General features: G+C 35.8%; 1 protein-coding gene across 1 annotated transcript in view; it reads right to left on the bottom strand.

Annotated features, from left to right (window-relative positions):
* Positions 1–1867: 1867 nt before the first annotated feature.
* Positions 1868–10687, bottom strand: part of UAH (ureidoglycolate amidohydrolase) — a 316347-nt gene continuing 307527 nt past the window's right edge. Inside the window, exon 12 of the mRNA XM_089381136.1 lies at positions 1868–2306. Coding sequence (XP_089237262.1) covers positions 2209–2306 — 98 coding nt within the window. The 3' untranslated portion in view covers positions 1868–2208. The remainder of the gene's footprint in view (positions 2307–10687) is intronic.

The following is a 10687-nucleotide window of genomic DNA, read 5'->3' as shown; positions in this document are numbered from 1 at the left end:
ATGTTCTTCTAGGACAAGATCAATCCTTTTCTTACATGCCTTGAAGTTTGATGCTCCTTCAAGTTCATTTCCTTCCTTGCACGAGGAAATCATTTGCTCATAGATCTTGTACATAGAGATAATAGATTTCTTCCTTGAGAGAGAGAGAGGAAATTAACAAAATGTGTTCTCCAACTTTCTTCTTTTACCAAAGCTTTGATACAATGTTGAGAAATGAAGTACAATGTGTACAAGTACTATTTCTGAACTATTGATAATTATTTGTGAAATATTAGGGCTTCTTTTTAATCATTCTTCTTCATCAAATAATTACACTTAAGAAATTCAACTAATAGAAATGACAAGAAAGTAGTCACAGTGCACAATAGATAAGAGACACTTGAAATTAGGCCAGTGGCCAGGGAAAAACCCACAAGGGAAAAACCCAACAATCTTCTTTTTTTAGAGCACCAATCTGACAAGAGATATCAAATTCAAGTTATGGTTAGCTTCACCAAGTGTCTAATTCAACCCTCTCTGACAATTGCTAGCCTTTGAAGTTATCACAAATCCTCTATACTAGATTGGATCTCTGTCGCACAATAAACCACAGACTTCTGTACCAATTTGGATCTCTTCACAAGTTTGGATCTCTTTACAGGTTCAGATCTCTTCACAAATTCGGATCTCTGTTCAAACAGGTTCAGACTGCTCACAAGTATTACCACAGTGTCAGATCTGTGCCCAAGTATTACAACAGGTTTGAATTTGTTCCCAAGTATCACTACAAGTTCGGATCTGCTCACAAGTATCACATGGTCAAATTAGCTCAAGCGTCACCATAGGTTCAGATATGAGACAAGATAATAGCTTTGTTCTTCACAAAGATAATATGTAATTCAATAAAATTCTTTTATCGGTTTCTTTTCGTGATTCAGATGCCTATGACTTGCTTGTATATGCTTCGACGAATTGTTATTCTCTTTGTGTGAGTTGTACCTTTGAGGAGGACAAAGAGCTTCAATTTATAGGCAAACATGAGGTCGAATGGGTGCCAAAGGGGACAAAGTCAACTTGAGGAGAAGAGAGGTCGGCTTAGACACTTGGGATTTCAAATCTGACTTTTTTAATAAATAAAAAAAAATTTGGAGCATGAAGATCATGCTTTACATGTACATCAATGATATTATGTAGCATGTATATCAATGATAAATACATAATATGAAGACGGCCATAGCTACAAACTTCAACATTACTCAGAATATTCTAAAATATTCCATGGAGGTTAAATCTCTGCAATCCATCTAATAATTATTGATAATTAAATTAAAATTCTAGAAACCCTATTCCAAAATAAACACATCTATCAACATAATTATATATTAAACATCTCTAAACATACTTAGCCCAATCTCTAAACTAGTATTAAATTGCATCGCTAAAATATTATATGGTACAAGGAGTTAATAGAAAATATATCACAATGAAACCATGCCTATTTCTTTTCTTCTATTCTCAACACTCTGCGAGGAGCTACAATATGCAATGGTAAAATTCAACCATGAATTAGGGTGCTTGATTTTTCCAGATATGACAACATGAATTAGCTTGTTGGATATTTCTGAATATAACCACAAAAAGTTAACTATTGCCAACATAAATATCTTGCGATTTTGGACGAAAGACAAAGCGAATCTATATAAATATCAACTACTTCTAAGATGCCATTGAATGTGAATTGGCACAACTGACGATTAACGAGGTGGGTTATTTTATTACAAAGGATTCGAACTGAGAAAAGTAGATCTATATAATGTAAGTTAATTATTAATCCTAACAATGTCATTAATCCAAAAGAATTATTTCTACATTATGGATCACAAAAGTCTTAGATCTAACATTAATTATTATTGTTAGTACTTAGAAAGTTGCAATCAGTCCATTCGAGATTTGAATCTGTTATTAAAAGACTTGCTGACTTGCTTTTTCATGTTGACTATATAGCATGGTTGCCCTCGTTTTCTAAATATTCTCTTGAAGTGGTAATGGAAGTCTCCAGCTCTTTTGTCAGCTAATGTAATCTTTCGATATAAGAAGCCCCAAAATAAGTATTCAATAAACTGTAATTGGTGTATCATAGAAACCCCATAAAAATGGAATTGTCATGGATGTTAGATAAAGACGTCATAATGAAATTTGTTACCGGAAATACCTTGACTCCATTGGAAATTAGTTTGAAGATAGTTTAGCTAATGTTACCGCTAATACCTTAACTCCATTGGAAATATCATCAATGGATGCATATTCATCTGGCCTATGGCTGTAACCTGCAACGAATAAAAGAAAAATGTCAAAGCACAAGAGTGAGATATCAAACATAATCTTAAAAAAAAATCCCTGGAAATACTTGGAGGACAACCTATTGAGTGTTTCTACTCCATTTACACAATAGCGTCGTGATTGTTCTTGTTGGGATGGATTAGAAAATAGCGTCGTGATTGTTCTTGTTGGGATGGATTAGAAGCATTAATATTGTAAAACGAGGAAAGTATTTCCCGTTTCAATATCAGTCAATCAAATAAGTGTTAAAATGGTACTGGTTTAATGATTGGAACAACAACCGACGCTAACCATTGATAGCAACATGGAAAAGGGGCAGTCACATCAAATGGCTAACAAAAATGATAGCGAAAGCACACTACTGAGCAGTTACATCAAATCACTATAAGTCAGATTCTAACTCATTTACTCAAACTAAACATGTTCAAAAGTAGCTAACAAGAATGATAGCAAATGCACTATTCCAAAAGTTGTGTATAATTTCAAATCTGGCTAACAAGACTGATAGCAAATTCGCTATTCCAAAATTTGTGCACTAGTTAGCATAGAAGACACCTTTTAGGAGAAAACAGAAAATGACGAGAATGGATTTTTTTTAAAGGAAATGGTTATATGTTTTAATATTTTTATTTTTTCCGATTTATTATTATTGGAATTTGATTACAAAATCATTAATTTAATTGGAATTTGATTACAAAATAAATAATTGAATTGCAATTTTGGATTGAAAACTTTGTTTTTGAAAATGCTAAAATAAATTGAATTATATAATATTAATATTTGATATATACCATTTCATCATCCAAAATAGTTACTGGATTTCAAATAAAAATACTAATTCCTAATAAAGAAATAGAGAGATCTATGATTTCTCCCAAGTGTTTGTGTGAATTTCTAAAAGCCAATGGTAGCAGAGATGAACAGATGATCTGATCCATGAAATGATTTGTGTAGGACAAGGTTCCAAGCAATCGAAAAAAGAGAGCCCAAGGAAAGACATAAGATATTAATTTTGAAAAGACGCCAAACATTTTTTTAATACTTAATGATGAAATGTACACAATTTGAAAAATCATTCGATAGACGACGGTGGAAGGAAAACTGTTGCATACCAGCAACAAATAACATTTGTTGAGCAGCAACATATAGTATGTGTTCAGCAGAAAAAATATTTGCAATATGCTGCAATTTACCATACACATGCACATATTTGAACAATAAACAACCATTGAACCTTCGAAGCAATCAGAGCTGGCATGGGCATGAATATGAAACCCTAATTATGATTCCAAAAGCAGACTAAAAAGTACGTCTAAATGTTACAGCAGGATTTATTATCGATAAACAGACATAACACATTTGTTTCCCAGGTATACAACAGAAAGGGGCTAATGACGAATCATGCAGCAAGAGATCATATTATATGTACACAGTATATACAGTACGAAGACAAAGAGAATCTACACAGGCCTAGTGGAGCACCAATTGGAATTCCATATCTGCTGTAGGAAAGAAGCAGCTAGCAATTAAGATTATTTCTTTTAAACAATCTTGTTGACAATTTTTTGACTTTTACCATCTATTGAAAAAGTGTAACTAGGTTCGATCTTCAATATGAAAAGTTCTTTTGATTCATGTATATTGTAAAATTAAAGAAAAAATTTATTATTATTTTTGGAGCATGGGTTTCATGCTCAAGGTCTTTTATTTTATAGGTCAAGCACCCATTGAGTGCCTCTACAGTTTGTCCTAGGTCAAGAAGTCAAAAGAGTCATTGCCATAAGTTGAAGACCCCATCGAGCACATTGTAACTTGTAAAGAAAATTATTTTTGTCATTAAAAGTGTCAAAATAGCCTTCAAGACAAGGTCGCCCTGGCAGCTGGGAAGTCAGCCTATTTTGAGGATCTACATCCACCTTGAAGAGCCTATATAAACGAGGGAACTCTACCTCCTTGAGACACATTGATTCACTCACTCATTCAAGCAAAGGAGAAGAGCAAGAAGGAAAGCGAAAAAGGAAGAGGATGAAGAAAGATTGTTTTTGGGATAATTCTCTCTCAAACGTGCAAAGAAGAGAAACTAGGGTTTGCAGCCTCAAGGTCAAAATTCTCTATTTGCTGGAAGAAGGGTCTATTAGGTCTCCTACTAGCCCTAGACAAGGAAGCAAGACAAGTGAAGTTGTTGGGAGGCCTTGTAAGGCTAATTTCGCTCACATGTGTGGATGCAATTATAGTCGCAGGGGGCCGAAAATTTCAGACCTGCAGTAGAGGCCGAAATCCTAAAGCCGGGGGTCGAAGTTGTGTTGTTGGAAGAGATTTGACTAGGTTTGACTTGGACAAGGGAAACACATCATTTAGAAAGGTTGGACTTGGTCTTGGAGGGTATTGATCTTGGTCTAGAGGTCTTGGAATTCGTCAATTGAAGAATCTATAAGAAGAGGAGATTTTGTAGTTTTTCCTCTCAAGTTGAGAGGTTTTGGCCCTGGCTTGCAGCGTACATTTTGTGTTCTTGTGTACTATTGTCCTTGTATTTTATAGTTGTTTGATGATATCTAAACAAAATAATAAGTGAAGAAGCTAATAAGTAAGAAAAGGTAAAAAGACATCACAAGCAGTTATCATAAAAAGAGGAATCATCTTAACCATTGCACTTTAGATTTCTCAACATGGTATCAGAGCTAAGGTTGGCAAAGGGCATTATGAAGATCTCTACTACATTGAAGAAATTTCTAAAGAAGTGTTCAAAGATGGCAAGTCATCTCAAGAAATGCATCAAAGAAGTATGGGATCTCCTATTTACCCCAAAGAAAGAAGTGACCAAGACAAAGGACGAAAAACTCTTCTCAGCACTCACTGGCACATTTCAAGATGAGAGTATTTGGGTGATCGATAGTGGAGCATCAAGGCACATGATCGGTCATCACAAACAACTAAAAACATTGTCAAAAGGAAAGTCTTCTTACTCCATAGAGCTTGGTGATAATAAGAGCTATCCTGTAAGAGGAATTAGATCAACCTCAATAGAGCTGGAGAATGGAGGCAATATTCATCTCAACAACATCCTATTTGTTCCAGGTTTGCATAAGAACTTACTCTCCATTTCAAGTCTAGAAGATAAAGGTGATAGAGTGGCTTTCATTGATGGAAAAGTTGTAGTATGGGGTAAAAACTCAAGTATAGAAAATGTTAGAGTGATTGGGATTCGTGAAGGAAGACATTATAGGTTGCTATCTCCTTTTGCTCAAGCTTTAGTTAAAATTGAAATCAGCCCATGTGAACTTGGGCATAGAAGATTCGGTCATCTCCATATCAAAATCCTTCCAACTCTAAATTCAATAGTAGATAGAATCCCTAAACAAAAAGAAGATCACGAAGGAGTATGCAAGGGGTGTGCATTGGATAAGAACACCAAGAGACCATTTGGAAGCAGTGCTTCACAATCAAAAGAAATCTTGGATCTTATTTATTCCGATGTTTTTTTTGATCCTATGACTCCCAAATCACTTGGAGGTCATCTATATTATGTCACGTTTATAGATGACCGTTCAAGGAAAACTTGGGTTTACCTAATGAAATCCAAGGATGAAGTATGTACCAAATTTCAAGAATTCAAAGTTGAAGTAGAGAACCTTACAGAAAGAAGAATCAAGATATTAAGATCCAATAATGGAAGAGAATACACATCTAAGGAAATCATAGCTTTATGTAAGGAGTCTACGATTAAGAGAGAGCTGATAGTCCCATATAATCCCAAACAAAATGGAGATGCAGAATGAGAGAATCGATCCATTGAAGAAAGTGTAAAAGCAATGCTACACGATCAAGATTTACCGAAATTTTTGTGGGGTAAGGCTACAAAGACAGTTGTATACATACAAAATTGAAGTCCCCACAAATCACTAGATAACACAACTCCCAAAGAAGTGTTCACTGGAAAGAAACCATCCATAGATCATCTATGAATCTTTGGTTGTCCTATCTATATTCATATACCTAAGGGAAAAAGGAAGAAGCTGGATTCATTTGGCATGAAGGGAACATTTGTGGGCTATAATAACTCTTCTAAGGCCTATAAGATCTACATAAAGGAAGGACATTGGATAAAAGTCTGTCGAGATGTGATATTTGACGAAAGTATTGCATTCAAGAAATCAAAGGATCTCCCTATGGACTCTGATGATGAAGAACTTCCGGTATTCAAAGAAGAAGTTACTAGGGAAGAAGAATCAAATCATGAAGATGAAAGTCCCTGTGAACCTATACAACATACAGTAATCCCCGAAACTAGAAAAAGACCTAACTGGTTGAAGTCTACACTTCTAGATGTAGACGGTCATGGAGCAACTCAAGATACATTCAGGGAAAGCAAGAAGCCCAAACAATATTCTAGGTATGCAACCTACATGACAAAACTAATAGAAGTAGAGCAATCCACTTTTGAAGAAGTTGTTAATCACCAAGAATGGAAGGATGCCATGAATGAAGAATATCAATCTGTAATGAAGAATGGAGTTTGGGAGATCGTACCTAAGCTCGAAGACAAATTTGTGGTAACTTCCAAATGGTTCTACAAGATCAAACATGCAGCAGATGGAAGCATTGATAAATATAAGGCAAGATTTGTTGCTAGGGGCTTCTTTCAATAGGAAGGCATCGACTATGAAGAGACATTTGCTCCAACAACAAGATATACAACTATTCGTTCGTTGGTCTCTTTGGAAACATCGATAGGATGGAACATCTACCAAATGGATGGCAAGACTGCATTCCTGAATGACACAATTGATGAGAAAGTCTATAGAGAACAACCCTTGGGATTTGAAGTTGAATACAAAAAGACATATCTCTGTAGATTGAAGAAGGCATTATATGGCCTCAAGCAAGCACCAAGGGCATGGTATGCTCGGATGGGTGCATGCCTTCAGAGATTAGGCTTCACAAAGAGTTTTGTTGATTTGAACCTTTATATTAAGGTTGTGAAGGGAGAGTCAGTAATCATTCTTCTGTATGTGGATGATCTTCTCTTGACAAGTGTGGAAGGTCGAATTGAAGAATGTAAGAAGCAACTAGCAACAAAATTTGACATGAAATATCTAGGGTTGATGCACTACTATTTGGAATTCGAAGTTTGGCAAGGACCTGATGAGATCTATCTAGGTCAAGGAAATTATGTGATCAAGATGTTGAAGAAGTTTGACATGATGGATTGCGAACCAATGACAACCGCGATGATCACAAACTTGAAAAGACTAAGGAGTTCCAAATCAAGCCATGTGGATCCTTCGAAGTATAGACAATTGATTGGCTCTCTGATGTACTTGGTGAACACTTGACCAGACATATGTTCTGCAGTGAATGTTATCAGTCAATTCCAAGTGGAGCTGAGGTATGATCATTGGATAACAGAAAAACATAGACTAAGATATCTGCAAGGAACCATCCACTACTGTCTGAAATATCATAGAAGGAATGATGTCCACTTGATTGGATATACAGATTCCGACTAGGGAGGAAGTGAGTAGGATGGAAGGAGCAGTACGAGAGGATGTTTTAGTTTGTTATCCTCCATGATCTCATGGATGAGAAGAAAGCAAGAAACAATTGCTTTTGAGTAGTGCTGAGGATGAGTATATTGCAGCCTATGAAGTAAGCAGAAGTTGTTTGGTTAAGGAAGTTGCTTTCTGACCTATTTGAAGGATCAATGGACCCTACAATGATACATTGTGATAACACCAGTTGTATAGGATTGTCTGAAGACCCAGTATTTCATGGAAATACAAAGCATATCAACAAGTATCACTCCATTCGGAAGCTAGTACAAGATGGTGTGCTGCAGCTACAATACATCTCCATTGATGAGGAGGTAGCTGACATATTGACAAAATATCTTCCCAATAAGAAGCTTGTGTATTTGAGAGACAAGCTTGGTTTGGTTGATGTATCTTCCCCTGTTGAGAGGGAGAGATAGGCATGTCATTCTTGTCTTCACTTGGGAAGACAAAATGGAGGATTGGGTAAGCATTTGACATTCGATACTCTTGAGGATGAGGTAGGGCATCCAAGATAAGAGTAGTTGTAGATCGATATTCTTTGAGGACTAGCTATCCAAGATAAGAATAGTCCAACAAAAGTCATACTCTGTGAACACCCGGGTGGGGTATGTACCTTGAGAGACAATGATGATGGCATATGTTGATCACTGGATGGCACCTGATAATTATATGAAAGACTCCATGCCCAAGGATGATCTAGAGGACACTTGTACCATCACATATCATCAGTCAACAAAGTTTTTTAACTCTACTTCTATTTTTCTCATCTTTCTTGTACCCAGATTCCACACCCTGGGGGGAGTTGTAATAAGTGATACTAATAATGAGGAGTTTTGAGTCTGTAACCTGCCTAGGATGTTGGGACTCGATTAGAAACGAGTACACCTTGGAGTGTTTTTTTATCTAGTTAATTATCTCTTCTTTTTTTACAGGCAGATAATTTTCTAGGTTTTTTCACTCACTTTTTACCCCAAAATCGGGGTGACAGTTTGAAGGTTGAGCCCCTAATACATCTTAGTGTCTAGAGTCGATGTATATTACCATACTAGATCACACAAAAACTTTCATGGAATTTGGATAGGTCTAGGTAGTCATTTTTTAATTTTTTAGATTTTACGCAGGTAAAAAATTGTAATAAATGTAGTCTAGAGAAGTTGTATGGTGTATGAGTAATAAAAATTACACCTCTCACTCTCAACTTTCTATTATGACACACTTTGAGGAGTTAATAATGTGTTTTGGAGCCTCAAAACCCACATTTTTAAGTTTAGTGGAAATTGTGGCATTTAACTAAGTTAGAATTAAATAAAATAGAGAGAAATAAATTATTCCATGTGACAGAATGATATGGAAATGATTTGGAAATTATCCTAAGTCAAAGAGTTGAGTTAACGAAAATGTAGAAGATGACTGAGCACACTGCATCATAAATACACCATTATTTGGCAAAATCGAATTTCCTAGAGATAAAGCAGTAGTTGCACATGTGGAAAATCGAATTTATTAGAGGAACTCATGTATTGAAGGAATATTCTACGAAATATTTAGATTGAAGATTTTGTGGGGCATTTTCTCACTATTAATTTGAGTTGCTTCTACACTTAGCACTTCACATGGAGGATTACGAGTTTCACTTGAGGAAATCACATAGTTCCTAGGGATTTGCATAGAGCATCTTCGGGATCATCATCTGAAGTGGCGACACTTGATTCGAGTTTGATTTGGTTTGATTGGAGTTATCTCATTTCTTTAGTTCACTCATGGATATGTTTACTATGCCATATAAGAGAATTCAATTTTCCTTTGGTGCCAATGAGGAATTTGATTTGCCTTGGTGTCTCTGTCATCTCCGCTTGGAACTAGACTTGCTCTTTCTTTCGATTTGCTCTAAGTTCAGTTCTCACATGCATTCTGCCTTGGGATTTGCTCCCAACTCTCTATATAATGAGGTTATGTGCTCTCATATTGTATCATGTTATGGGCTATTGGACTTGAGGAAATTCTATCATTTTGTACTTGCATACTTTCTTAATATAATCAAGACTTTGGGGCTATTTGGTTGGTGTTCTCCAAGTGTTATGAGGTGATGTCCTTTCATGCTATCGCTATTGTCTTTAATTTCTTTTGCATTTTGAATTAATATTAGTTTATACTTCCCATCTTTCTTGGTTTGATGTATGCAAGCTATCTTGCACATATCATTGATTTAGAGTAGTATTCTAGAGATAATCTTGCCAATTCATTTTAGGAGGAATGCTTGGTCTCTCTTACTCATTATATTGTTCTAATCCGTTGCAAACTAATACTTGTTCAAGTGTGTAGGAAAAATCTTTTGTATTATGTGCAAGAATCCATCTGAAAGTGGGAGAAATCTCAATTAGATCAACTCACTCCTAGAGTGTTAAATTATGGTATGTTCTATGCTTAGAGCAATTTGCTTATCTTTCTTTTTATTATCCATAGATTAGCAATCACATGTACATTAAGTAAAGTGCAGATAGAACATTTAAACGATCAACAGAAAACAAGCCAAGACAAGAGACACAAGATGTGGCGGCTAGCCAGGGACAAACCCCAATATGGGGAAACCCTTTGATCAAATCTTCTTTTATCTTCAATAATTAAGCAGAGAGAAAATAGTACAAAAGTCTAATTTACATAGGTAGCATCAGCGGCATCAGCCCTGGTCGGATCACCTTGATTCCTTCACCAAAAAATGCAGCTTTCCAAAGAGAGTCAACTTCACCTACTGCATAGTTCAGAGAGAGAGAATGCTGGTCAACACTGGTCAAAGTTCCAATCTGCAGCTTCAGCCC

The sequence above is a fragment of the Pinus tabuliformis genome, chromosome J, assembly GCF_031772625.1.
Source record: "Pinus tabuliformis cultivar Carrire ecotype Pingquan chromosome J, CPIR1, whole genome shotgun sequence".
NCBI classification, from domain to species: Eukaryota; Viridiplantae; Streptophyta; class Pinopsida; order Pinales; family Pinaceae; genus Pinus; species Pinus tabuliformis.
This window is presented reverse-complemented; position numbering and strand designations above follow the sequence as displayed.